The sequence below is a fragment of the Halictus rubicundus genome, chromosome 5 (genome assembly GCF_050948215.1).
Source record: "Halictus rubicundus isolate RS-2024b chromosome 5, iyHalRubi1_principal, whole genome shotgun sequence".
NCBI classification, from domain to species: Eukaryota; Metazoa; Arthropoda; class Insecta; order Hymenoptera; family Halictidae; genus Halictus; species Halictus rubicundus.
Genome location: NC_135153.1, coordinates 3,349,762 through 3,373,679, shown reverse-complemented (window position 1 = coordinate 3,373,679; position 23,918 = coordinate 3,349,762). Strand labels below are relative to the sequence as shown.

At 41.5% G+C, this 23,918-nt stretch overlaps 1 protein-coding gene across 1 annotated transcript; it reads left to right on the top strand.

Annotated features, from left to right (window-relative positions):
• Positions 1-1,585: 1,585 nt before the first annotated feature.
• Positions 1,586-21,689, top strand: LOC143354585 (uncharacterized). The gene is made up of 7 exons (XM_076788837.1): positions 1,586-1,772; positions 2,638-2,741; positions 3,435-3,657; positions 4,710-5,095; positions 13,478-13,567; positions 19,558-19,623; positions 21,216-21,689. The coding sequence occupies exons 1-7, from the start codon at positions 1,586-1,588 to the stop codon at positions 21,495-21,497; spliced, it is 1,338 nt and encodes a 445-aa protein (XP_076644952.1). The 3' UTR covers positions 21,498-21,689.
• The last annotated feature ends 2,229 nt before the right edge of the window (positions 21,690-23,918 follow it).

Below are 23,918 nucleotides of genomic sequence, written 5' to 3'. Positions count from 1 at the left end.
GATATTGGTTCCACAATATTAGTTCCGACCGATACGGTAGGATGTGACACAAAAATCACGCGGATGTGAGACAAAAAAATACATTGGGTGATTGGTCTACTCCTGTACCTCGTCTGTGGCGGTATACTCGGTGGATACCTCGTCTGTGACTCGAGAACCAATTGGTAACAAGTATCCGGATTTAGCTGCAAGAGGCGCCACTGTTGTGCTGCGAGTCTTCTCTGTACAAGCACAGACGAAGTGTAGGAGTAGACCAGGCTGCGGAATCTGTGGATAGTTCCACGTGAAAGTTATGTTTCATGCTAAAAGATGGTGCGAGTTCTGTCACCGACGAGATATTTAGATCTCGTCGGTGGGTCTGTTCAATGCTAAACCTGGGTATGACAAAAGTGGAGGCAGAAATTCCCCGAGCGTGAGCACTCTCGTATTCTCTCTGTTACTCTTAAAGTTACCGAAAGAAATTATTTCGGAATTTGGTTGAGCGTTTTTGCGTGCTTTGAGCTTTTAGATTATAGCTGGGTTATTGGTCATTTAACTTAATCGTCGGTTAGTACATACAACTGAGAAAAGTATCCTGCTTTCTGCTAGCTGCTATTCTCTATGCATGGTTCAACGATTCTACAAAAACAAGAGAAATTGGCGTGAACTTTGCTAGCTCGGCACTGTGTCGAATTAACAACTTTCTCTTCAATATGATAGCTCTCATCAGCAGTATGAGGTCGCTGCATACGAACCTGTTTGTTTTGAAACCGTCGTTCGTTGCACTTCCACATTATTTCAACAATTTGTCCACACCTATCTACTAACTCTGTTTATCAGGTCTCACGGCGAGTTAATTCGGTCGACGTCCCAACGAGATCCGAGTTTCCATCATTCGGGGCAACTTCGCGCGCGTTCAAGAGCACTCGATTCCAGTGGAGCCGTGTCGAAACGGATCAGTGGTCTTGAATAATAAGTGTTTCCACGGTTTCGGCTCGAGCGGAGTCGTTTTCGCGACTCCGTGCTACGGGGGTCGCGATTAATTAAACGCAAACAGAGCCACGCCCCTCCCACGGAGCCTGGAATTGCGATGATGCGATTGCACGTAGAGTGTAGAGCAATGTGTAGGTCTACCTCGAATACATGGTTTGGCGGCGACACGATGCACCGGAGGGTCGTTGTATCTTAATACTTCAGATCTTTGCATCGATTGGAGCAGGTGGGGATACGGAAAGCCTCATGGATCATTGTTCTCTCCTGTGAATTCGAGTGCAATATAGTCACGCCTACTCAAATCATTTCGCATATGGAAAATAAGCAATCGATGGTTATCGTAATTCAACGTCTCCAAGACTAGAAATTTCATTTTCGAATTTTCAAGTCGTCCTGTACCGAACAGTTTCGCAACAATTTCGCGTCGCAGTTTCCTTACTCTTGAACGAGTTCGTAGCTCCAGAAGTCCTTGAAGTCAGTCTCACGACACAGTAGTCGAAATCAACATTCTTATTCGCACAGTTGCTACATACCTTCACGCGACATAATTTATAGCGATTGCATGTTTGTTACATTCCGTGGTGGTTTGTGCTAAATTAAAATCGTCGGCAAAATGTCAGTTTATTCGATAGACTCGCTGGAGGGTACGAATGAAATCACGCTTCACAGCAGCGATTCTTCGCGTGATGAGAATGACAAGTTTCAAATAGCATCAATCACGCACTTGACCAACACACCTCGTGATGCACCGCTTCGTTCGAAACCAAGTGATGCACTTAATCATTTGTATCGGAAGCAAGGCAAGTGAAAAAATCCCGATGTTTCAACTATTGTTTCTACTAATGATATAGTTAACCTCCAATAGCATTTTTGGATGTTAATCCTTTGCACTTTGAGGTCACCTGTTAAGTTCTCTGAAGACAATTATCGTACAAAGGGTGCAAATTGAGAAAATAATTATAACGCTAATGTTTAACCTACGCAGTTGTATTAATAGTTAGCGGACAAAACAAATAATTTTACTGTTCTAGCTATAAAAATTGATTTGAGTCTTCATTATGTATGCACCACTAAATATAGTGCTGGACAAAATTATAAGTTCACTTTTATCCCTGTTCATTTTTTGTTGTGGTCACAAACATTGCCATTTTCGTTTATAGAATTATGTAATACTATACGAGAATAAAATTATGGAAAAAAACTTTGCAACATTCGCAAGAAATTTTGGGAACACTGATAAATTATAAGCAAATTTCTTAGAATGTAATGGAACAATTTGTTAAACAACATAAAGATACTTTTGAGTAAATTAATCATAATGGAATAGTATCTAATTACTATAACTTAGTATATAAATAAATAGATTTTTTATAACTGTACTTACACTTTTGCCCACCATATGAACAGTAGCCCTCATGAAAAGACTAATAATTAATTATTTCTACGAATGTTACAAAATTCAATTTCATGATTTTATTTTTCTTTTGTTTGCTCTAACTCTAACTATAAACAAGTTAAAAATGATGTGATCTTACAATTCTGCCCAGGTCTGTAGTACGCGTTCATTTTAGCGTCCCATACCGAGCTACTACTTCAATTTCTGTTTTTCATGGAAACCAGATACTGGATCGAATAAAATTGCGTCAAGTGTAGATACTGTTAAAGACGCAAGAACAGACAGGATTGCGGAAGAAGACTTGCATTTGCGACAACGTTCGGTGTCGTCGGACAACCAGAAACGGGACGTCACGGACCGATTAAAGAACAACGTAAGACTATCTCTCCAGAAATTGTCACCAGTACTCGTAGTGCATACGAAATTAGACTTACAACGGAAGTTTATCAAAACCGTAAATTCAAAAAATGATGAAACTTTTCTTTTTCGTGAAATATCTCAAGAACAACAAATGATATTAAAAAAGAAGTTGAAACGAAAGTTGCGTGGTATAATCCTGAATCTAAATTTAATACGCCATCTGTAATTTAAATACCAAAAATGCTCACTATACAAGATGTTGTAAAATGACATAAATGTCGGCTGAAGTTCCGAAAATCGGTCAAATCGCATTGAGCTCAAATTTTGCACATAGCCTCATTTTGCATTAAAAACATATTTCCCAAAAGGACTTTTGGCGACTCGAAAACAAATTTTTTATTATATCATATTAGTATCATTTTCTACCTTGCTTATATAAAGTTTTCTACCTTACCGACATAACGCTTGGATTAGGCTGCGTCAAAACTGTACATTCAAACTTATTCTAAAATGCGGTTTCACTGTAAAAAATTAAATGAGGGCACCATAATACCTACTCTATACTATTTCCCTTACGAGAATTTTTCATTTGGATTTCGAGTCGGACGAAAGTGACATTATTCTGAAGAAAATCTCGGCATATCTGGGTTAGGAGAAGAAACAGAGGAATCTTTCTTCACGCACGAAACTCTGTTCTATCTTCCAGAACGTAAGCAGCTTAAATCAAGAAGAAGGAAGCAGCCTGAGCAAGAGGGTGGCGTCGGATTGTCGCAAGCGTTCCTCGAAACAGTTCCCGACGAAACGAACTTGTTCTAGGGAAACCTCGACGCCTATGAAGCCGGATAAGAAGCTGGCCAACGTGCTCGCCCCGAGGATCCAGCAGGCGAGGAAGCCGCGTTCCTATTTGGAGCTTTATCGCCGGCGATTCAGTTAGTCCGAAACGAGATGACGTTCTTTCTTCTTGGCTGGTGACCGACGCGAAGTTTCGCGGCGTCCCGTCGACGTGGAGTGGTGGGTGGGGGTGGGACGCGTTTATGCGGAGATGCTCGAAAACGGTACCGGAACGACGCAATTTTCTCCGAGGACGTTTACTTTGGCCGTGATTAGATGTCGTTTCCACGCCAGTGATATATATACCTACGTGGCGAAGGGGCGCGGGGATTGAAACGCACGCCAACCCCCGTAGGACGGTCCTTTTTATTTGCTCCCTATCCCGGCCCGCTTGTTTGCTGACGCCGCGCTATTCTACTTTATTGTTATTTGCACGCGTTGAATCTTTCTGTAATTTGAAACCGACCCGCGTTTTCTGACCAGCTTCGGCGGAAAACGAATTCCTTCAGGGAAGGACAAGTATTTTTAAAATGTTCGACGCAAGAGACGCAGGGGCTCAATGCCCCTAGTTTGACCTAGTCCTTTGCTTACTGGCTCGGATATTCGTCACTGTGATGACAACGATCTTGCAAGTGACGAATGACACATATAGGGAACTGTTGTTCAATATGATGACCTTGACAATATATGCGAAGGTCATTTAAAGCGGCGAGAAATCGCTAAAGTAAATAATTAGCAACACTCTTTTTAAAATTTGAACCAATACACTCCATGCGGAATGTAGAAAGATAATTAGAGAAATACTAAGGAGAGCTAGATATAGTCTCCGGCATTAGGCAGCGTTAGGGGGAACTATCCCCGGAATTTTTAATTCCATTTTGCGTTGTGATCATGAGAAAGTAAAAATTGGTGACGTTATATGAGAAATACAAAGTCTCATTGAAAGGGCTGAAAATTCCGGAATCGTTCCGCGAAGGTTAACCCGATATTAAGATTCGCACGCGTCGGTTTCCCGCGGAACCAATCATACGATCTCTAGGCAAAGTCCCTCGGCGGCGCGCGATCGTGGAAACTAATTTGAAAGGGATTCGGTCCGTGTGGAAGAACGCCACACGGGAACGTTGCATCTACTGTTTCTCGTTGCTCGCAGGTGAGCCACAGCACAATGCCCGATCCCCGGAGGGTTCCACCCTGTCGGTTTTTGGAGACAGCCAACAAGAGGAGCACGCTGACGGGGACACGTGTTTACCGGGCACCCCGAGGGACGATCGCAGCGAGCTCAGTTTTTACCGGCGTCTAATCAAGGGATTCACCGATTGTACGGTCGCAACCGCTCGATCCTCCGGAACTTCACATCAACACGTGTCAGAAGACACACACACCTCCCATAGCCAACACGCGGTTAAAGGAGATGCGATCAGCAATAAATCGAAGGGAATCGGTTACAGACCGTACACCATCGAGGAGTACAGGACCTTGCCGATACCGAACCTGGATCGATCTCTTGGGCCCGATAAAGTTGAAATTCAAGCGAAGGTAGGATTGCATTTTCTTGTCTTTTTCTCTCCCTCGATCGCGACACTAGCTATCGTATACTTAATGGAGGTGGAATAACAATTCGGTCATAGAGAGAATAGTAATTGCCTGAATGTATTTATACTTCTCCACAAAAGTAATCTTTTAAGTGGGAATGGCGAGTTAACTTTTCATTCGTGTTTGCAACCACCTGTTTGTAACTATTAATTTTTAATTATTCATAACTTCTTTTTGCCATGTTAGAACTGTCTTTCTTTTGTAGATTGGTGGAGCGTATTAATGAATTTATTTAATATCTACGTTGGTTATGTATATATGAAAAAACTCTTCAAACAAGAGTTGTACTATACAAGAAAGTGAATATAGTGACAGGGAAAAATATTTTTTTCAAGGTCATTTTTTCAAGCTTTCAAGGTCATACATGTTTTTTCTATTAACATCTGTTTATGCTGTGTATGTATCCTTAAAGAGAAAAAATATATCCATAAAATATATTTATGTCAAGATTTAAAAAAATTCAATACACTTCTCGACGACCGAGGCCACTCGAGCTTAAGGGCCCCTCAAGAGGTATAGCCCGCGGCAGTGGGGATAGTTCCGGGACTTTTATAGGCTAGATATTTGGGAGATATATCGAGTAAAGACTGTATACTGTTCCACAAAAATGTGCTAAGACCGTGAAGAATGGCGCGACACCCCAGCTATCTCGATTGGGAGTCAATCCACACGCCCCCATCGTTTTCCAAGGGTGTAACTCCTCGGAGGAATTCGTCATCGAGCACGATGGAGTCGTGAGTTCGGCGAATTGTTTTCATGAAGTCGGATGAAATGCCGCTCTTGCCAGACAGCATTCTGGGCGGCGCGGCGTGCCGGCGGGTAGGTTGCTACGCTGAGAAAATAGTTGTCGCCGTCATGCTCGCAGACGCAGTAAATTCCAGGAGTCTTTGAGCTAAATACCCTGCAACTGGCGAGAGATGGTTTATAAATTTTTCCGAATCCAAACCTGAGAACGAACGTCATTTCTTTGCCATACTCGTGCGCAGAACACCATAGAGTAGACTGGGGCACGGTGGGATGGACCATAAATGGGAACATAAATATACTCATATTTAAATATTATACATTCACTATGACATGTTACTTAAGTTCAAATCATTTCCTTCGTTGCTACTGGCTCGTCACTACCTTCCAATGAAACTAATATTAATATTATATTTAATATTATACTAATTTTTAATATTTCTACCAAACGCGCAAGAACGGACAGCTAAAATTGAAGTGTTCCCAAAGTGATCTTTCTTCTACCTTACAGACCTGTATGTTTTTATTTAGGTGGGTGTGTAGTCTGTTATATGGGCGAGTTCATTGACCTATAATACATGGGTTTTTCAAAGTCATTCATTGTTTTTTAAAATTTATCTTGAAGTTGTTCAGTACCTATTGTATGCAAAAACTTAAAAAGGTGTTGAGTCTAAAATCTTGGTAGAAAAGAAATGCTAATTTAAATCTGGATGGTGAAATTATTATTTACGGGTTGGAATAAATCATTGTCCAGTTCTGTTCACTTGGACACGCCTCTACTCTCTAATTGTCATCGGAAGTTGTGGTTCTCCGTGTTTCCTCTCGCATTCCCCGAAGCACATAAGGATCTCTCTTACTTAAATTTAGGAGCGTTGTTCAAACGATTGCCGCGAATTGTATTTATTGTTACGACGTTGTTTACTCGAACGTTACACCTGCAAAATTAAACGGGGCAAGTGCAGATCGCCGCTTCGAAAAATTCGTTGCTTCGCTTGTTACCTTCTTAGGAGATGCTCGCATTTATAGCTTAATCAAGCAACACGGTGTATCAAAATGTGAAGTTATGATGTCATTCAAAACACCTCCTCCGACTTTAATTTATTATTCGAACGATAGAGAATTTATATGTTACCTCTTCATTAGAGCATTTATTTATTGGCCAAGTTTGAATTTTTTGAGGGGACCAGGTAGATAGGAAAGTTAAAAGAATGATTCTTAAAAGGGACCGATAACTAAGGTAATAATTAATCGGACGAGTGTCAGAATTGTTTCAATAAACGTTTTAGATTATTTATTGTCGCTTGTGTCTTCAAAATTGCTACTAAATTACTAATTTTGACAAAATATGAATATGAAACGATGTCTCAAGCAAAAGTTGTGAGGTGTCAAGGGGTACGAATTGCAGTTTCATTTATTTGTCCTCGAAATGACCTTGAAATGTCCAACGAACGTGTACACTATCAATATCTCTAATAATATATTTCATAAAACAAAACAAAAACAAAACAAACAAATAAATAAAACAAAATCTGTATTTTATGAATAATGTTGAAAGCATAAGCAGCGGTAGCTAATTTTATGAAATTGGTTAGAATAAGAAGAATTATGTTTTTTTCGATATTTTCCATATGGCGTGTTGAAAGAGCCCGCCCTTAGTTGTTTTAGGGTTCAAGGGTTTTGGTAAAATAAGGAAATCTGAATGTTCTCGGATACTCTGGCAAAGTTTTATTTGGAGATTGGTAAAACTGGTGGTAGCGCGCTCTGTGCTAATAATAGAAACAATTTAAGTGGTAATTACAATGAACATTTCAAACCGCCGAAGGATCACGTTTCAGGAAGGTAAACGAGCGGTGGATAAGGTGCACGTACGCTCGTGGGGCAGGATGGGGAGATCCGTAACTCGTATCCGAGAGAAAAATGCGGACTTTATCCATGTCCGTTTCTTATGGCCGTACATTTGTCGTACATTCTCTCGCTATTATCCAGGATTACTGAGTAACTCGGTACGAGCGTAGATAAGTACACCGATATACGGGAATAAATTTGTTCCCGGTGGACGCGCCGTCGCGGACAGTTTAAATGAAACACCGGTGCCGTGGCCGGGGCTGGGAACGGAGGGGTTAGGGGGCAACAGAGGTATACCATAATGCCCATAATTATACTGACTCTTGAGAGGTTGCATTAATATTGCCCGCGGTTTAACTCGCTATGATGTTAACTATACGGACGTGCATTAACGGTGCGGTTTCGCGGTGGACTGACACGATGCGTGGAGGGTCGAAACGAAGAAAACCGGAGCAGAGAACGCGAGTGAAATAGGCAGGGGGCCAATAAAAGACGGCGGAAAGATTGGACGGGCTACCCAATTCCGCTCGTCGATTTATCTAACTTTTAACGCTATATTTCACGTTCCTTCAACGCCTTCCACTGATTGCTTATAATTCTCGTGCGTCGAATCCTTTCACAACTAGCAGACACGCGATGTTTTTCAGAAAAAAAAAACAGTGTAGGAGTAATTTATTTCGACTGTTCATTGACAACACAGGCACTTTTATTCTTGTAACCTCCAACACCCCTTTTTACACAGGATGTTTCGCATAACTAGAGCATCTAATATATATCTCGCTTGTTTTTTATGATAGAAGAAAATTTCAGAAGAAAACATTAGTTGGTTCAGAGGGGCAAATATTATGATAGGCAAAAAAATTTGTTTAAGGTTATATTTTTTGAGATTTCAAGGTCACCGAAGTTTTTTTAAATGGAATGATATATTTTTATTGAGGTCAAGACGAGTCCAACGCCCTGTAATATTATGACCTAATGACTAATGTTTTCCTCCGATATTTTTTTCTATCATAAAAAACAAGCGAGATATTATAGATGCTCGAGTTAGGTAAAACACCTTGTATACAGGGTGTCCCAAAAATGTTTTACTTCCTTGAAAGAGGCGATTCCTATGGTCATTTGAAGTAACTTTTTCCTTTGCGAAAATGTTCTCCGCAGCTTTGTTAAGGAGTTATTAACGAAAAACGAAGACCAATCACAACGCGGCTACAGCGGACGGAGTCTGGCTCGGCCAATGCAAACGCTACGCTTAGCGGGACCTATCGACGAGTCGCAATCCTCCTGCTATAGCCGCGCTATGATTGGTCCGTGTTTTCAGTTAATAACTCCGGAACGAAGCCGCGGAGAACATTTTCGTAAAGGAAAAAGTTTTTGTAAAGGAATCGCCCTTTTTCGAGGAAGTACAACATTTTTGGGACACCCTTTAGGTTCTGTTTGCTATATGCAAAAAGCTGAAGGCATACAATAAACGTCAATATTCGATACAAATTTTGTTGCTAGCATTAGAACAGGCTTTAAGCTTCCTTTTCATGTAAATTTTGATATACAGTCATGCGACAACAATCATATTTTTAGTGACATTGGTCGCTAAAATTTCAAGTCGATAACCCCTCATTTGAGGATAATGTGAGGGTAAACACTCTTAACTTTATCGTATTTTTTTTCGGTTGTTAATTAATATATTAAGATGGAAAAGAAGAAGCGAAAATACTCGCACATTTCATATATTATATTTTTTACAATTGTAAGCAAATTATTAAGTTTAGTTATTATTTTATTTTGCAAGTAACCCTTTGCGTGACACCTACCAAAAAATTCAAGAACAATGTTCTGTTATCTATTTAGTACGTATAAAATTTTCATAATGATCGGATTGATTGAAAACATAGTTAAATAATTGAAAAACAAATGAAACGTTTTTCATGACCTATCAACCTAAAGGCATTGTTTTGTACACGATACCATGGTGGACCTAGACCCTTTGTGTCCGATTACTTCAACCCCGGAATCCGACAAAAATTCTTCTGTATGACGAGAAAGTAGTTGAATCAATTACAAAATAAAGTAATTATAACTTGTCAGACGTAGCATCATTTCGTATAAAATTCAGAGATTACCCCCTTAATGAAAGCGTTCTTGTCGCCGCGGATCTGTCAGCACTCACAAGTTTAGCCTTGAACCGTTCCATTTGCGAAGGGTAAAAAGATTTTAAAAGGGTTAAAGAATTTCAAGGCCTCCCGCTATGCATCGAGTGCCTAACTCTTTCGCCGGATACGATTTCCTCATTTCCCTGCGTCCTTTTGTTCTTCCAGTCTATCTATCCGCCCATACCCTCCGCCCCTATCTCCCACCAAGTTCATCCTTTCCCCTCGCGCCCTTCGTGTCGTCCTCTTTCGGAGAGCATTTGCATAATCTACTTTGTGCTGGATTCTATCAGGGTGGAGTCGGCACTCCACGATTTTCGGTGTAGCTCGATCGATCTATCTTACTACACTTTTAACAGCGCGAACAATGCGCGTCCGTCCCTTCTTTCGAGCGACGGGAGACATAAGTGGAACTATAAGTGAAGCCGACCCTTAAACGGGTACTCTAGCGTAACAGGTCCAAAAAATCGATATCTTTTTGCATACGAGGCGTGTCTCAAAAGATACCAGTGGAAGATTTCATTACAGAAGATGTAGCAAAAAAGCCTCCTTTCACCAAGCGTCACAGAGATGAAAGACTAAAATTTGTATGAGACCATATGACATGGACGGGAAAATCGAAGTTGTTAGTTGTTTTTCTCCAACGAAAAAACATTAATTTTCAATGGTCCAGCCGAATGCGTGGGGGAATAGCGCGGTAGAGGGGGAAATTATAGTGGGGGAACAAGTTTTGATCTGGCGACTCTGGTCCGAATCTGAACCCCATCGGACATTTATGTGGAACTTTGGCACGTATATATGCCAATATTAAACATTATTCTGGTATTAGCAAATTAGAAAATCGGCATCATAGAGGCGTGGTCTCAAATTGAATAAAATGCACTGCATGGATTAATAGATTCAATACCGTAAAGAATATTTGAATGAAATAAAACCAGGATCGACTAAACACAAACTTTTTTTGTTCTTGTTATTGAATTTTGTGTTGAATGTTTGATGAAAAAAATGTAAAGTGAAGCTGTGTGGAGCTGTATTTGTTTCGCATATTTTCAAATGATGTAACAGAGATTTGTAATCTAGGCAATCAGGAACAAGTGGCTCCACAAATGATGATAACACGGCTAGACGTTGCTTCAAAAACTTTACAAAAACTTCGGAAATAATAGGCATTAATGAGGAACTTCTTGAACGATTTTTGTTTATATCTTATCTGCTCTTTCTTCGGGTCACAACATTAATTTTCTAAATTTCCAGAAATTGTTCGTAAAAAAAAAGATTTATATTTAAATTTATATCCTTGGTTTTATATGCCCGTTACAGTGCACACATTATTATTTCATAGTGCAGAAATAAGTAAATCATGCCTATTGCCAATTGGCATGATGTCTGAAGGAGCTCAAGAAGCTCGCAACAAAGACATAAGAAGGAGAAGAAGAAGATTCGCGTGTATCTACAAACTACGACTTAATAGCAATGCTGTTAATTATTTCTGATCCCATCATAAATTATTATAGGGTGATATCGCAAAAAAATACAAATTCGCTATCGAAATGTGTATTAGATCTACTTTTAACAAAAACTTCCGTCTAATCCCATAAGTAACTTAGTTGATAGCGACAGCGACATTAGCGAAGAATTATTTTTATATTGTTATATTTAGATATTATTGTTATACTTATTTAATATGATATTTTTTATTTATTTTTAGATTTGTTTCTATAATTTATATAATATTTTTCAATATGAATATTATTTTGAAAAATTCTACATATGTTGAATCTCATTTCATGGCCAACACAAAATCGGTTTGAAGAAGCATGAAACGATCTACGATTTTTTTCCACCTAGAGTGGCCATTCGCGACACTGTGTGACATGCGGATGACGTTCAACACGTTGACCGAACAGTACACGGGACTTGCACAAAAGCGAATAGCCGCGCGACTGTTAGCGATTAGCGATGGGTTCGCGTGCGAGCAGTCTCGAGCGTGTCCGAATACGAAGGAAAAGTTCGAGCTCTCACGTTTCGAGACGTTCGAACGCGTTCGAACTTTCGAGCCTCCGAGGCTTGAAAGTGAGCTATCGACAGTCTGCTTTCGCCGTAGTTCCAAGGACCGAGTGTGCGACCGAGACTCGGCCGCTTCGAGCCTCGGAAGCTTCAAAGTTCGTACTTGTTTGAATTCGCGTAAAGAGTTCGAACTTTATCGCGAGTTCGCGTGCTTTTCTGGGTTTCAACTTTTCGTCATACCCGTAATACGTATACGATCTCGACCATGTTGGAACAGAGCGAGGACCACTCGCACGGTGGTCAATTTTCCTGAAAACATGGACAGAATTCAGATCTACGCTATCTATTGTATACGTACTGTGCGTGCCGCTCAAGAAGTCCCGTGAAAGGAATGCGGGGCTGATTGGCCAGAGTGGAAGGCGCACGCCTCTAGCTGTTCTATTGGCTAAAACGGTCACACATACCAGTCAAAGCCTAAGCATTGGACTACTGGAGCGTCAACGGTGGGGATAGGCGGAGCGAGTGACCCTTTGCCCTTGTGACGTCCCGCGAGACTTCTTGTAGGGCATAGACAGTACTCGTGTTATTCATTACACAACGCGAGAAAACAATAAGGTACATACGAAAATTAATAAAAGTGTACTCTAGTGTAACGTCCACGTATCTTTAGGGCAGAATTTGCTACTTACAAGGGACATTACCCAAGTGTCACACGCCGATTTTAATGAAAGGGTGTAGCCGTATAAGGAGATAAAAAATGCCCCCAAACCAAATTGAATTTGCAATAGGCCATTCGATTGCTTATCCAAAGAAAATACCTTGTGTCAATTTTCAATCCTATACGTCGACATGGGGGGTAGTAATAATCTCGTCTATTGAAAATTCTGAAAAAACTCAGACATATTTTAGCTATTAGAAAGCACATCTATGAATTTTTTCAGAATTTTTAGCTTTGAAACTGAATTTTAATAAATCATAAATATTTTGAAATACCGATTTCCTGTAGAAATTATGAGATACTAAGTTTATATTTTTACAGTTTTAGCATCTCGTTATGGTTGTTAACGCATGATTTTTTTTCAGATTTTTCAAAGTGGGGGCACATAGTTAACAAATCGAAAACCGCTATTTTCAGCTAGAATCGGAATAGCTCCAAATCAAAATTATTTTGCATATATGTTTGCGGTTTTGTGGGATTTTAAAATGTTTAGCTGATCAGAATTATGTGAAATTTGTTATTTACAATGTTTATCGACTATTAATTTATTATTTACAATGTTATTTTCGCCCCTGTTACTATTACCCCGGGTGTCTCATGCTAATTAGGTCCCACGAATTGAAAACTGTTTTGTTCAATTTCGTCCACGTTTTAGGTCAAATTGACCACTATGTACCGCATCGTTAGCTGCGGAAGCGGAAACATGCGGGGAGTGAGACGACTGATGGGGGTGGAGCGTGGGCGTCGCACGGCTCCGTAAAAAGTAAATAAAGCCCGCGGCGTAACCCGCGCGAAACCCCCGGTGTGTTTAGACTGCGGAAGTTTCGTCGAAGCGTTGCCGGGTTCAGGGATTGTTTGTTGTTGCAGAGAGAGTGGCTAATGCGGCGAAGGTCATACGGGAACTCGGTTAGCGCGCATAATCGCCAGCGGATAGTGCTCCAGGCGCAGAAGATGAAGGTACGTGTCAGAGCGCTCGGTTTTGATGCTCGCCGAAGGGCGAACAGTGCCCACTGACCGCTGCAGTTTCACGGGGAACGATAACAAGAAGTTTCCCGAGAAAAAGTTTGGTAACGTTTCGATGGGTATACATATGTACAGGGTGAATAAAAAGTAATGGTCATCCGTCCTAGGGGTGAACATACACCTCTGGATCCGTGGACATTTGTGAAAGAAACTTGCCGCAAAATTGTTTATAACAAAGAAAATTGTTTTTTAAAGAAAAGTGTTTTTACATCAACACCCTCTACACATCGAGAAAAGAAAACGTTTGAAAGGAACCATATGTCGCGAACAAATAGTTATCGAGATATAAGCCGTTAAAGTTTTTGCAAAATTTGATTGTGCGGAGTTATACGTCTAGACAAAAGCCTACTAGTACAGTCCACATTACCGTGTCGATGAGACCAACGAAATTTAAAGGGACATTCGTACCAAGTCATTGTCTCCCTGCCCATTAGGATCATATATTTACAGTTGCAAAATATGAAAGAAAACCCTATGTATATTCGATGTTCTACGTACGAGTACTAATCCTAGATCATAAAATACTAATGTGTAAAGTATACTTACAAATTTTTCAGAATCATCTGTTCCTCCGTCGGATCGATAAGGTAGAGTGACCACATTGCCGACAAAAATAGGCGAAAAATGGTTTTACGTGCTTCAACTTATCGTCCTTACATGAGAATATTTTTCGCTGGGAAAAGGCTCATTCGAAAGAGGAAGGTTCGATCTAGCGCGCGGTGGTCACGAGCTGACGAGATTATGCAGATATTTGGTAATATAAGCGATAGAAGTAGGACTAAAATTAACGATGTGCACGCTGTGGAATGCAAGCATTTTTATGCCATTGGATGATTTTTCTGGATGAAATCGAGAGTAGCGCGCGCGAGAATATATCTCCAGTTACAAATGGAGCTATATTTTGTCTCAATTCTCTGCGAAATAAAGCCAAAAGCTTGAAGCACGTTTTTGGCGTCAGAATTCATAATATCGATAATACAAAGCAAAAAATGTGACGAGTTTAGTCACAGACTTAAGACCGTCGTATTAAGACCAATACGGATCTTGAGTCAGTGGTTGAAGGCTGTGAACGGAAATTATACAGCAGTTACCGACCTCCTGACTCTGCAAAAGTCACGTGACTATCTCGGGCCCTTATGTACTCTCACGAATACGTCTTAATAATTGTGCTTCTCTTTCGAAGCCTACACAGCACGCTGTACGTAAAATTACTCCGAACACGTGTTAGGGTCAGGTTATACTAGGCAAGTCAGACGCCGATGGTATATAAACGCTAGATACAAAAACAGGATAAACAAGTTCTGTCGACCTGTTTTCGTATCTAGTGTTTATAAACCCATAGCGTCTGACCTGCCTGGTATAACCTGACCCTAACACGTCCGTGGAAGCGAAGCGGTTAAAATCACAGTATTATTTTAACCGTGGTCGGAGTAACTTCTCGTTCGCTGTTACGATTTCGTAAAGCGTGTTGTATAGAACTGTGGTGTTTCGTGCTTCGAAAGACAGGCACAATTATTCGGACGTATTCGCGTGAGTCAATAATAGTGTGCTGTGGATCCGACGGAGGAACAGATGATTCTGAAAAATATGTAAGTGTACTTTACTTTACTTTAGCATTTTATAATGTAAGTTTAGTATTCGTATGTATAACATTGGATACAAGGTTTTCTTTCATATTTTGCGACTTCAAATTTATGATCCGAATGGACAGGGTGACAATGATTTGGTACGGACCTAGCGACGAATGTCCCTTCACATTTCGTTTGTCTCGAGACACGCACACGATGACGTTCCGTCTCATCGACACGGTCAGGTGGACTGAACTAGTAGGCTTTTGTCTAGACGTATAACTCCACACAATCAAATTTTGCAAAAACTTTAACAGCTTATATCTCGATAACTATTTGTTTGGGACATATGGTTCCTTTCAAATTTTTTCTCTTCTCGATGAGTAGGTGTTGATTTAAAAAAAACTTTAACAACAATTATTACTAGACTGAGGATTTTATGCATTTATGATAAAAATGGGTACGCAAAATTTAAAGCAGCTGCCATATAGAAAAAATTTAAGGACCTCAGCGTATTACTTTCGGTTTAATAAGATAATTAAAGGAAGAAAAAATTTTTTATTTGTCCCGTGTGTCTTGCAATGAATGCAAACATTTTTTATTTTGCATAAAGGTCCACAGTCGAATTATTACAGATGTCCACCGATCCAGAAGTGTAGATTCACCCCTAGGACGGATGACTATTACTTTTTATCCAACCTGTACATATGTATGTAGGTGGAGTAGGATGGGGATGACGTTCTTCGTACAAATCTAACAAAAAATGTAATAACAGTCTGGAGATACAGGGAAGACCGAATGAAGTTGATAAATTTTTAAGTATTAATTTCTTCAATTTTTGTTTGAATCAATAATGATGAAAATCCTGGTAAAACCGGGCAAGTGGTAATTCCACGTGTAAAAATAAATCCAAACAGAGAAATAACATTTTTTCATTGGACGCCTCGATTTTCTCGAAAACGACGCTTCGGATGAAACAATTTTATACCAAATTCTTTCTTCTTTCTTTTTATACATACAAATACTATAGGAAATGAATTTGCAGAATATTAGCTAGGACGCATTTTCGATTGACTCTTTTCAACTGCTCTTTTACGACTGAAGGCATCAGAGGACTACACTTTGAGCACAGATTAAAGTAACACATATTGCAACCAATGTGTTTATTTCGTTTCCGCGCTTCAGTTTTCTTAAGCAATATAAATTTTTCACTAATTTGCAAAATTTTAGCCTCAAGGTTGTTTCAATGGAATGGCACAGCAGTGTCGCCAGATGAGGAGAGGGAGCATAAATTGAGGGGAAAAAGTTGCCCTCTGTCTACCAGTGCCGGAGTATGCAAGACAGTGACGAAACGCGTCACGTGACCAAGCCGCGACGGAAGCGTAGGGGAATAGCGCGGTAGAGGGGGAACAAGTCTTGATCTGGCGACTCTGCCAGTGTTGCCAGATGAGGGGAGGGAGCACGAATTGAGGGGGAAAAGCTATCGCCTCTCTGCCAATGCCGGAGTATACACGACAGAGACGGAACAACGCGTCACGTGACCAGAGAAGGGGAAATTAGAGTGGGGGACCAAGTCTTGATCTGGCGACACTGTGGCGTAGTGGTAGATGCGTTTTGACGTCACCTTTTTAATGGTAAACAAATAAATAAATGACTCTCAAACAATTCTTCGTACCTCCACAAACAAGATAGCAGAGTCAGATGGGACACACTGTGTTTTTCATACTATGATTCTAATAATTCGATCGTGAACATTGGAAGCTGTTACTCGGCGTTTCTTGGATGTTTCAAGGGGAACTTTCAATCGATTCCACGCAGTCCGCGCGTGAAAATATTACGAGGAGCCTGGGGGGTGGCCGAAAATGTCGATACAGACAGCGGAAAGCAATTTCAATTTGTAACAACTTTGTAAAATCCGACACGAATCCCCGGAATCGGAACGGTAAAAGTTCCCTTCGATCCTGGTACGCAGCGTGAATTCGTTAAAACGCGGATAGGATAATCGGTCGTGCTCGCGGCGCTCGTGAATCGGAATCAAGTGTCGGCCCCCAGGAAGTATAACATAATACCGCGGTGGAGCACAAAAAATGGTAAAAACGGGCGGGGGGGGGGGGGAAGGACAGAAACGATAGCCGAGACGTGGCCGGGCGGACGAATTATCGTCGTCCAGCATTCGGTTGCGTTACGGTCGATACTTAATTGCCAATTAGGCAATGCAAAGAGGCGTCCGTGACGGAAACTGGTTCGTTTTACTCGTTCCGCGCGCAGAAAGTCAACCCCCACTAATGGCCCATCGGAAGATTTATAAACGAAATTAATTACGTAGGCACCCACTTTCCTGTTAACAATGCCGTGAATAATCATCTTTTTTTCTATTCGCCACGCGTTTCAATTTTCCTCTTGACGACGTGTTTTATGCGCCCGCCTTCGTTACCCCTTCGTTACCTCGTAATCCCATCAACGTCCCGGGATCTCCGCGTAGACTCCTTAAAATTACCTTCTACGTAGTTTTCAAAACGCGAAGAACGTGGAAAACTGTGTTATCCTATTATGCAGGGGTCAATCGGGAAGTTAGTTTCGCTCGCTCGGGCACTTTTTGCGTAGCAAAGATATCACGGTGAAACTTTGGCGAAAACGACGTCCACTCTGAAATTGCATCAATTGCTGCAATCTTGCGGTAGATTTTTATTCGTTAACAATCGCAAAACATAGCACGACCATCCGGGAGTTGCGTCCCAATTCGAGATCCCTGCTGCGATTCGTTTTCTATGGGCAAAAAAAGTGTTCCCGAAAGTGAATTTTGGACTTACGGTTGATTTCGATGAAACTTTTTGCATGCACTATAACTGACTTGGATCTACAAAAGGCACATTTTAAATTTTCATTATTGGCACAGATGAAAGAGTTAAGCATCGTGATTTTCACTTTTCTCTTGGAAATTTCGTCGAAAATAGTAATGATTAATTTATCCTTTTAACATCTCAAAGAAAACTCAATTCGTTTGGTCCAATTTTAGAAATATTATTTTTTGTCCAATTAATTTCGTCCCCGATTGTGCACGGTAAACGGATAAAAAGTGTGTTCGAACAAACAATATCGTTTCGGAAAGGGGAGCCTGTGACCCATATTGCGTCGTCTTGTCCGTGGGATATTAATAAATAAATTTCGAAGCCGCCGCAGGCTAAATACAATTTCTCTGGAAAATCAAGCCCGCGCGCTCCACGAATTGACGTTGATCCAAAGTGCATGCCATCAGAAACAAGCACAGAGCGGATGCTCGCAGTCCCCGCAAACGAAATCAAATTTCCTCAATAATAACACCTGGGCGTTGCGAGAGCCGACTCTGGATGCAGGTGCAAACGCGCTTCACGGTTTATTAATAACGGCGCCTTTATCAGGCAGTTGTCCGTAGTAGCCCGATACGCAAAATTAGTCCTTAGCCGTTAGGCGTAGGTCGGATCTAATCATAAGATAGCGGGAACGTGGGTGGAGCACAGGAAAAGGACGAAGGATATGCCCGGGCGTGGATGCCGGTGGGCGAAGTGGAGACTGGTATCCGAACCTAAATTCAATTATATGCACAAAGCGAGGACTGCGGTCCGCAACTACCACAAGGACAGACAGAAATTGAGGATACGAGGGGGCGGGCTCGGCGGGCAGGGGGACGAGGACGAGGGGGGCTGAGGAGGTAAGGGCGGACAGAGAAATTCTCTACACGTGGATAAACCTACGTTACATCTCGGAAAAGGGGACAGGGTCCCGTGACTTGCCTACCACCACCGGAATTAGATTTTGCTTACTTTCGTGCTTGCGAGGGAGAGTAGCCTCCGTTTGTATCCTCATCTGTCTGTTCCCTCGGTGTCGATAATCGCGGCCTGAATTTCAACGAGTTACGCCCTTTATGCATATTTGCCCCCCACCCCCCCACCCTCCCCCTCCTGCCCACGACCCAAGCCGAACTTTCTTTGTTCGACCGGTTGCGTCGATGCGCCGGTCGCCGCAAAACAATTTTCAAAGGAATTCGGGAATGGCTTGCTTTCACAGGACTCCCTTCACGGGAAATTTGCGGGGAAACTATTCCGAAATAATCTCGAGTGCTCGAGCACCGGGGAGGACCCCGTGTGATTTTTAAAGAAACAATTGGGGTCTCGGCTGTGGTAATATTTGTCAAGCTTTTACCTCCGGTTTCGCGTCGCGGCACCGCAGGATTTTATCCAGCTATTAATGTTAAGGGCCCCCGGAACCGTACATATTTATATGTCCCCCTTGTTCGGCCTCCCTTTTTTTTCCTCATGTTTTATTCGAGAATATTATTTAGTCAGACTCCCTCAGCTATCGATTTCTTTGTATCCACAGTCGCTGCACAGCACCCTTCAGAAATGCTCTCTGCCTCCTTTGAAGGAAAAGGAAGTCGACGTAAAGGTAAATCAAGAGTTGTTACCCTCTCTCAAACGCTCGACGATCATCCATTCCCTGATATCCTCTCGCACGATTGTCCGAAAAGTGGATTTTCCGGTATTCTCTGATATACTTACAACTATCCCGACGTTCGCCGTGCTTTGAGCTCGTATCAGACATTGCTCGGCCATCAATGATCGCATCATTGTACATTCGTGCGAGTTGTCAAAGAGAACAAAAATTTTGCTACAACCGAGACAGCTTTCCTTTGCACCAGATCATTCCAGGTTGTATCGTTTACTGACCTACGAATTAGGTCAATGTTTCAAGCGTAACTTTAAATGATATAGAAAAACGTAGTTGCATCATTATATCTTCGTACCTTTTTGACAATTATCGCACTTACACACTGCCGTTCAAAAGTACGCGGACGATTGCAATTGTTCGAGGATATATGACATCAAAATTCATTTTATTGGACGATATTTATTTGTAAATTTTCTTATGAATATGTGTCCGTTAACCCCTACAAGGCGGATGCTTTGCAAATCCCTACATATCAATTTGATGTTGTGCTTGTTTTTTAACATTTTTTTCAATAACAATGTTAACGTTTTTATCAGTCATAATATAAACGATTTGAATTGGATAGTAGAAAATTATAATTTAGATGGAACGTTTCTAACTCTGGGTGAATATGGACTATCATCCGAGTGTTAAGAACGTAGCCAGACAGTAGCCTAGTTTGGGTCAGCATCTAAATGGAACTACTATGGATGTACTATGCGTCCATCAGGAGATGGGAGTGAGAGAATCATAGGTACCACGTGATATCCCTACTCCGCGCTACACGTCTTTAGCTATGGCTGAATCGCTTGACGAAAAGCACGCGTTGAGTGTGTCTGGAACAGAGTGATGCGGTGACGCTGAGCCAGCGTCGCCAGATGAGGGGAGGGAGCACGAATCGAGGGGAAAAAGGTACGAAATTAGAGTGGGGGAACAAGTCTTGATCTGGCAACACTGCGTTGAGCACTTACGTTACCGTTCCCGCAGGAGCGTAAGCGTAAGCGTAAGAGCGGGGTCCGCCGTCTGGCGTCAGGAGTGGGGTCACGCAAATCTCCTGATTTTCTCCTGCCATCTCCTGATGGACGCATAGTACATTCAGAAATAAAAGTACTTACAGTGTTATTAAAGAGATTATACTGGACATTGTATACAGTAATCCATTACAACAGAAAGGTACATAAAAAAGAATGTCATGATTTAAGAAAAAATTGGTCTATCACAGTACTATGAAAACTTAAATTTCTGAAAACATTAACATACCGTAGAATCGAGCTAGAATAAGAAACAGCGATATAAGATATCAAAAAAATCTAAACTTTCCTATGAGTGTTTCTTAAAAAAATTATAAGCAAAATGTTGGATCAACGCAACGTTGGGCTCTAATGAGTTAATATGAGATACTGTGTCGACATATCGTTAAGTATCAATAAGATATCGATAACCGATAGTCACACCTGTACTTTTAAATCAACTTTCACGCCATGAACCGTATTGCGCGTAATACTGTTTCCCGAAGATTGTTTTTTACGTCTTTTTCGGTATCGTTGCAGACGCAAGGCGATTCAATATCGTCGACGATATTCGAGGACCAGCAGGATGCTATCTCACAAAATGGCGGCACAAATTGCGGCAAGTATTCCAAGAGAGATCTCGACGTCGGCAAAATATCCTCGTCGGGGAAGTCTAAAAAATTCGGGCGGGTGCCGAGCTTCAGCTTGCTGCTAAACCCGCGTGATATCATTGAAAATTCATATTTGGAGTCCCTAAGGCAGCGTCATCTTTACGAGAAGAAGATGGTGGACCGTATTATAAGCCAAACAGTATGCCCTTGACTATACCGCCAGGAATTTTGTGCATAATTCAGTTCCCGTTCAAAAGAGCAGCATATGCGACGTGCATTTCTAATTGATCCTACAATGCAGTCGAACAAAAATCAAGCTTTTTCGACGATATACAGGATGGCCCGTTTGAAGCTCCGCACACAATTATTTTCCAAATTATTGCTCGTTTCGAAAAATTATTCAAGTAAAACTGTTAAAAGCTTGAAACGGGACACCCTGTATAATACATTAAACGTCATCACGTACAACGGGAGAAATTCGAAAGGTATCCTTGCAGAGGATCATGAGAACTTTTAGAAGAACGCAGGATTTTTAATATTCGTAAACAACTTGTAAAAAGAATTTCTGACGAATATTGGAACACAGATGAAACTGCAGTCTATTATTAAATTCGTGCTCTACTAAAGATAAGCAAATGCACATCGGCTACAGCTCGTCGGTCTGTATTAACACCGGCGGAGCTTCCCGCTAAGCGTCTCAAACTATTAATTACATTAAACAGCCGCTGATTTACATGTCGCTGGGACGAAACGAGGGGGCTGAATATTTAAAACCGTTATCGAATTATTTGCATAAATTGGCTTCGTTCTGGCGTGTCCCGTTCCTCGGTCACCGTCTTTTTCCAGTTACCGTGGAGCCAAGTTTCTTGCCCCGAGATCCCCGAAGATATCGAATCGTTTTTCCCGGTGCCCGATTATCGCCGCGCCGGTGGTTGGACCAGGGCGAGGGAGAGGGGAGGGGGAGTTTCGTCTTGCCGCGTCGAGATTAGTTGGACGATGAAATATTTAAACTTAATTCCATAGAGGTGACTTATTCAGGGAATGTTATCTCGGGATCCATGTTCTGACTGCGGCGTGGCGTCGGTGTTTGGCCGTCAGCTAGATTCCAACCGTCGCGACGGTTACACGTCCGGGCACGCATGACTACGCACACTTTTCCATTCATGCGAACAACTGTATGACACACCTGGGAGCTAGCATGGGGGCCCAGCTAGCCTGTCTCGGCGAATTCACGAATTATTCAACGGTTTTTGACGTGTCTCCGGCACAGCGATCTTCCCGGAGCTTTAAGTCTCGCGGAGGATTCACGAGGGCAGACATAACCAGCGGAGACCATTTTTATCCGCGATCATCCGCCGGATTATCCGCCGGGAAAGTATTTAAAGGTCTCGGAGATTAAGGACTGACAGCTTTGTCTTCCCCTTTCTCCCCGTTTGCCGCGGGTATGTATCACGGTGGTCGCATTCGCGACATAGTTTGAGGAACGTTGCCAATACCTTGCTACGGAAAACAATAGATTGTGTGTGGTTGTCACATTTTTCTAGTTTGTTTTTTTCTGCAGGTTGTAGGTAACGGGAAGGTCATTTTGACAAGTCTAATACAAAGTACAGTGACTTCTCTATATATGTCGCTAAGGCCTGGATGATAAACGTCGCGGAATTATCCCCACTACCGCGGGGAATACCCCGCGAGGGGCCACGGAGCTCGACAGGCTGTGGACGCCGAGGAGTGTAAACATAACACAGTTCCGATATGTCTCGTGGACGTTACATGGCGCTGGCAAGATCCGTGTTGTTGACATGTATCGAGAATTCACTGTACCTATGTAGGTACCTTTATAAAAAAAAACTAGTGTCACGCATATTATCGATAAGATTGAAAGTTAATTTAAATTATCTTTAGCAATCATTTTGTGACGCAGTACCCCAAGCGAGGGTTTGTTGTCACATCATCTGGGGTTGGTTGTCAGAAATTTGAAATAATTAAATGTATTAATGCACGGTCGATTGAATTATGAAATTCAGGAGAGGGAGAGGGCGGGATGGAGGGGGACGGAGGGAGGGATAGTTATGTCCGATATTGATCTGCTTCAATAAATACATTTGTATTCATATACTAATGTAGAGTAAGTTGCTATCCATGCCATCCTCCAACAATTATAAACGTTACTGTCTCTGTCTCTCCATAAATCTTTTTCAACGAATAACGACGTACTTGTGTTTAATAAATCTGTAAATCATAAAAATAGTATAGTGATTTCTCTATATATGTCACCAAGACCTGGATGATAAACGTTCCGGAATTATCCCCACTACCGCGGGGTATGCCTCGTGAGGGACCACGGAGCTCGAGAGGCCTCGGACACCGAGGAGTGTACATAAACACAACACACGGCTCGGGTATGTCTCCTGGACGATAAACGACGCTGGTAAGACCCGTGTTGTTGACATATATCGAGAATTCACTGTAAATGGTAATATTAAAGAGTAAACAGTATGGGCAATGGTAAAAAGTAGTAATAATAGTAGTAGAATTTATATTGCGTTATTTGTTTCGTTATACATACCAAAATAGTTTGAACACTTTTTAAAAGAAATGTCAAAATATCTCTATCCAAACATGGTGTAGACTA

Bases quoted from the DNA above. Each gene is read 5' to 3' on its own strand.
- LOC143354585 (XM_076788837.1), top strand. From the start codon at position 1,586: ATGTCAGTTTATTCGATAGACTCGCTGGAGGGTACGAATGAAATCACG. The intron at 2,742-3,434 runs GTAAGACTATCT...TCTATCTTCCAG, and splicing joins CGGACCGATTAAAGAACAAC to AACGTAAGCAGCTTAAATCA. The intron at 13,568-19,557 runs GTACGTGTCAGA...TTGTATCCACAG, and splicing joins TCCAGGCGCAGAAGATGAAG to TCGCTGCACAGCACCCTTCA.